The 6,053-nt window shown below is 37.2% G+C and overlaps 1 protein-coding gene across 8 annotated transcripts in view; it reads right to left on the bottom strand.

Annotated features, from left to right (window-relative positions):
- Positions 1-6,053, bottom strand: part of Rps6ka3 (ribosomal protein S6 kinase A3) — a 104,289-nt gene that overhangs the window by 15,852 nt on the left and 82,384 nt on the right. For all 8 annotated transcript variants that reach the window (XM_029533981.1, XM_021187624.1, XM_029533979.1 and 5 more), the window contains 2 exons: positions 3,414-3,539; positions 569-658 (listed from right to left, as the gene is read on the bottom strand). In XM_029533981.1, coding sequence (XP_029389841.1) covers positions 569-658; positions 3,414-3,539 — 216 coding nt within the window. The remainder of the gene's footprint in view (positions 1-568; positions 659-3,413; positions 3,540-6,053) is intronic.

Below are 6,053 nucleotides of genomic sequence, written 5' to 3'. Positions count from 1 at the left end.
CAGCAGGTAAGAGCACCCGACTGCTCTTCTAGAGGTGCAGAGTTCAAATCCCAGCAACCACATGGTGGCTCACAACCATCCTTAACAAGATCTGACTCTCTCTTCTGGAGTGTCTGAAGACAGCTACAGTGTACTTACATATAATAAATAAATATTAAAAAAAGAATTTATTTGTGTGTGTGTGTGTGTGTGTGTGTGTGTGTGTGTGTGGTGTGTACAAATGAGGGGTATGGGTCATGAAACTACAAAGGTAACCCGTAAGAGGTGATAAAGATATCTTAGGGGAAGTTTGAGAAGGGAATATGAGGTCATAAGAGGTGGGAAAGGGGCTAACATTTGAAATGTAAATAAAGAAAATAGTCAATTTTAAAAAAAGGAAAAAAAAAGGAAAAAGAAGAGGGAACTTATAGTAGGCAGGAGGGAACCAGCAGGACAGAGGCAGGAGATCAGAGGGAATGTAGTGGAAGAAGAGGACTCAAGTATGGAGGATGAAGTAGTTTTTGTCTACTTCAGAATACTGATTATTGAAAAATATCCCAAGTGTGCATTTGTTAACAAATCTACTTACATCCTTTAGGGTAATGATGTTGGGATGCTGCCCATAGCGAAGAAGAATTTCAATCTCTTCTGTTGGGTCTCTCTTGCTTTTATCAATAATCTAAAAGGAAGATATTTACCATAAAATTTTATGAACATGAACTTTAAATGTTTATAGATATACACCTTAGGTATCATCACATGTAAATATTATATATACAAATAAATTATCAGACAGTTGTAGTCAACTATTTAGCCAGATTTTTTAATTAGGAAGCTAGTCTCTATGCAGCTGGCAAGGCTATATATATAAGGCTAACCATGTGACACCAGGCCATTCCAAGTTTGTAGCGTAATCGTGACTTACTAAAAACTTAAAAGCCTCAGAAAAAGCTATCAAGAACAAAGTTATCATATCAATTTTTTTCATGTTTGAATTTTTCAAACATTTGAGAATCCACTTAGTTTCTGATCCCCTTTAAATACAGATGACTTTGAGATAAGTGTGTCTGAAACACCAGCATTAGCATCTGTTTGAATTGACTTCTTTTAATTAAGTATTCTAATGGACTATCACATGGGCTGTAAGCTACTTATAAAATTAATTAAGTAAACAAGCTTATTTTTGAAGCTAAGTAGAAAGCTCTATATAAAAGCACGCCTAATTACTTGACTATATTTGATTATAATAAAGCTTTTTAAAATTCTAATATAGCTTTTAAACTTTTTGTTTTTTTGAGACAGGGTTTCTCTGTGTAGCCCTGGCTGTTCTGGAATTCACTCTGCAGATCAGGCTGGCCTCGAACTCAGAAATTTACCTGCCTCTGCTTCCCCAGTGCTGAGATTAAAGGCATGCGCCACCACGCCCAGACTGCTTTTAAACTTTTATATTAGATGCTTAACATTTTTGAATGTTTTAATATTTTCAAGAACTACACACACACACACACACACACACACACACACACACACACACACACTTCTAAATTTAATTGCATGTGTATAGGTGCTTTCCCTAGATGAGTATATTCCCATATCACATGCATGCCTTCTGTCCACTGAGGCCAGAAAAGGGTACTGAAGCCTTTAGAATTGGAGTTATAGATGGTTGTGAGCTCCCACATGGGTTCTAGGGAAAAAACCTGGGTCTTCTGGAAGAAGTGTTCTCTTTCTATAATAAAACAATTATGTGTGTATACCACATGTGTGCAGAAGCCCTCAGAGGTCAGAAGTCGGTGTTGGATGCCCTGGAATTGGAGTTACAGCCTGCTACGAGCTACCATGTGAGTTCTGGGAAACAAACCCAGGTTTTCTGCAAGAGCAGTGTGTGCTCTTAACTCTTCAGCTCTCTTTCCAGCCCTAACTAACACATTTTCTAAAGACAGTTGGTCTTTGTGTTTTGAGACAGGGCCTCATGTGCACAGACTGGCCTCAAAGTCCTTCTTCAGCTGAGGATGAACTCCCCTTGATTTCTCTGCCTCCATCCTCCTGGCTGGGATGCCAGGCATGTGCTACCACATTTGCTCAATCCTGGCTTTTGATTCACTCAAAGAGTAGTCTGAAACAAATTTTGTGGTCTTTATATTCAATTTCCTTTTATCAGCTTCAGTTTTTAAATGTTTTTAAGACAGATTCTCATTTTGTAGTCCAGGTAAGTCTCAAAATTACTCCATAGCTCATGAGGTTGGCTTCATGCTGGCAGCAGTCTTTCTCAAGTGGACCCTCAGGGTATGTTTAATGTGTTTACGGAGGCAAGATACAGTCTTCAACTGCCTAGAAGTATATACATTCCCCCTTTCTCTTTGCATATTACAAATATCAAATTTCCAGTCACTCCAGATTTCAATAGAACAATGTATGGCAGAAGAGCAAGTTGAATACATTTCTATGGTTCATTTTTGTATCTGACAGAAAGTCCCAGTGGCACTGGTGTCTCACTAAAGCAATTATATCCAGTTTGACACAGTAATAATAATTTGCTACTCTCTTGTTAACTAAATATGAACTACTTGCACTTATAAACTACTATGAAAGTTACAAGGTTAGTTGGAAGCTTTAGGCATTACTTCAATTATTTGAACTGGGAAAGGAGAGATTACTATCAAAACAGTGAAAAGGTAGGTAATTTTAATATAATGCTTATTTATTCACAGCTAGAGGTTTGAAACTCAAACTTTATCACAAAACCACATGCCCAGTTTTTGGCTTGGACAGTTTTGTCTTAAAATATTTTATAAAATTAAAATGAGTAATACTAAGAAATGATCATGGTTCTTATTCTTTTAGTGGTTCAAAGATTCATTTTAGATATAAAGGAAGGTATGGACATTTTCAGCAGAAATAATACAAAATTGACACACAGTTGAGGAACTCCCTGACACTCCAATTATAAAGTAGGGACTAGTACAGGGTGTACTATTAAAAAACATGAGGCAGAAACTAGCACTTCCCTGGCTTAACTGGCTATATAGCTATTTTACTGTTTATTTCATGGGACTCCATGATTCCACATTAAGATCTTTGAAGATCACTAACACAGACATTTAAATTTACCTTCAATTTATTTCATAACAAAAAGCACTTTTGCCAAAGAGAAGAATGTAATTGTTTTAGGGAGAGTCTGGCTAGGTTAACTTTTTTTTGGGGGTGGGGGGAGGTTTTGAGACAGGGTTTCTCTGTATAGCCCTGGCTGTCCTGGAACTCCCTTTGTAGACCAGGCTGGTAGGTTAACTTCTAACTCATCATTCTCCTGCCTCAGCCTCCTGAGTAGCTGGATTGTAGCCACGTGCTACTTATGTGTATCTGGGTTAGAAGTAACTCATAGACATGTATGACTAAGTCTGCTAGAGTTGCATTTCAAATCTAAAAATATTTACCTTCACGGCAAACTCCATGTTTGTGGCTTTATGTATACATCTCTTACAAACGGAGTATGAGCCAACGCCAATATCCTCTTTCACTTCATATCCATCAGTAAACTGAATACTGTTCCTGTGTAATTGCTAAAAGCAAAAATCATAGGTTGATAAAGACTTCTGTACTGTTTCTGATGCATTTTATAATAGGGAAATACTTTACTGAGCACATAATGATAATGTTATCTACTAATACAAATATTAATAATAAAATGAGTAAAATATTATTCATCGTGTATATTCTTTATACACATATTAATAACCAAGAAACAGACCCTTTAAATGGTTATATTAATAAGAGAAATGTCTTCATTTTGTTTTGCTTTTTTTCTTCTTTAATCTTTTTTTATAGTCCGGACTTAATCCCCCTCCCAGTCTGACTGTTCCACATCCCATACTTCCCATTGCCCCCATCTCCAAGAGGATGTCCCCACCTCCCACTCCCATCTGACTAGACTTCCTCACTCCCTATTTTTGAGAATTTCATAAAAATATTTTGATCATATTCTTTCTTCCCCTAGAAATCCTAGCAGAACCCCTTCACCCGCCCAACTTCACATTCTTTCTCTCTTAAAAATCAAACCAAAAGCAAAAAGAAAACAAGACACCAAAAAAAATCACAGGTACATACACACATACACACCCTATATCCATAGCCAACGACTTCTGTCCTAGAGTATAGCTGACATACTCAGTGTTACTCCACTGAAAACTTAACTTCCCTCTCCCAGGCAGTATGAGCTATAAATAGGTTCTTAGCTAGAGGTGGGACTTTATGTCCACTTCCTTTACCTCATGGCTAGGATTTTGTTTGGCTTGAACTTATGAATATATGTATATATGCATTACATATATATGTATACACATACATACATATATATGTATGTGTCTGTATGTCACATGTGTGGGAGTGCCCATAGAGGCAGAGGGTATTGGATCTCTTGGAGCTACAGTTATAGATAGATGGTTGTGAGCTGCCATGTGTGCGTGAAGGGAATCAAACTCAAATCCTCCAGAAGAGCAGGAAGTTGTCTTAACTATCTCTTGCCCCGAGACTCCTTCACTTCCCAACCACCTATACGTTTTTAGAAGCACCTCTAAAATGAATAGAAGTTTAACACCTCTAGTACATAAGATTTAGGAGGATGCAGAATTAGAAATCTGGTTTGTTTCTGTCATTTTCATCTTTCAGTAGCATGCCTTTCTTCACCTTCAAGCCATAGCTTAAATATGTTTGGCTAAAGAAGCTATTTCATGAGTTAGGTTTATTTCATGTTGGTAAATGGTAAAAGCAAATCCTTGTTACCTAAGGTGGCAGAGGAACTTGTGCTGCTCCTGAATGCTGATATGAGACCCTTCAGACTGATGAGTTTTGTACAGAATATAACTTGAATTTTGTAGAATATTTATGTTTATATGTTAGGGAGTTAAGTTAGAGTTTAAAGTTGTAACATTCATGGCTTTAGAAAGGAAAAGACACAGACTACTGCAATGTAAGATATATTTAAAACATGGTGTTTTAGACTGGTGTACTTGAAAACTGAATGATAACTAATTAAAGAGAACATTTCAGAATAGGGCTGAGGGTGTGATTCACAGATAGACAGATCGTCTAACATTGATTGACGACTTGGGTTCAATTCCTAAGCAGCATACTACACCACTATTCCACACTACACACACACACACACACACACACACACACACACACACACACACACACACACAAACAGAGAGAGAGAGCAAGAGAGAGAGAGAGCAAGAGAGAGAGAGATAAGACAATTAGAAATAAGCAATTTATCTATCAAGCAAATTTAACAAATTCAAGCATCAGCAATAACCTAAAAGCAATTTAATTTTTCCAAACAAACAAACAAACCCTTACTTTTCAAAAGGCTAATTTAAAGGGCCAATATCCAATATATGCAAAGAACTCAAGAAGTCAGACTCCAGAAAACCAAATAACCCTATTTAAAAATGGGGTAGAGAGCTAAACAAAGAATTCTCAACTAAGGAATATCAAATGGCTGAGAAGCACCTAAAAGATGTTCAACATCCTTAGTTACCAGGAAAATGAAAATCAAAACAACCCTGAGATTCTACCTCACACCAGACAGAATGACTAAGATTAAGAACTCAGGTGGCTTTCGAAAAACCCAAAAAAACAAAACAAAACAAAAACCAAACAAACAAACAAAAAAATAACTCAGGTGGCAGCGGATGCTGGTGAGAATGTGCTGGTAGGATTGAAAGCTGGTACAACCCCTCTGGAAATCAGTTTGGCAGTTCCTCAACAAATAGGACATTGTACTACCGGAAGATCCAGCAATAACCACTCCTGGGCATATAACCAGAAGATGCTCCAACATGTAATAAGAACACATGCTCCACTATGTTCATAGCAGCCTCATTTATAATACCCAGGAGCTGGAAAGAACCCAGATGTCCCTCAATAGAGGAATGGATACAGAAAATGTGGTACATTTATACAATGGAGTACTATTCAGCTATTAAAAACAATGAATTTATGAAATTCTTAGGCAAATGGATGGATCTGGAGGATATCATCCTGAGTGAGGTAACCCAATCACAAAAGAACTC

This window comes from Mus pahari, chromosome X, assembly GCF_900095145.1.
Source record: "Mus pahari chromosome X, PAHARI_EIJ_v1.1, whole genome shotgun sequence".
Classification (NCBI taxonomy): domain Eukaryota; kingdom Metazoa; phylum Chordata; class Mammalia; order Rodentia; family Muridae; genus Mus; species Mus pahari.
This window is presented reverse-complemented; position numbering and strand designations above follow the sequence as displayed.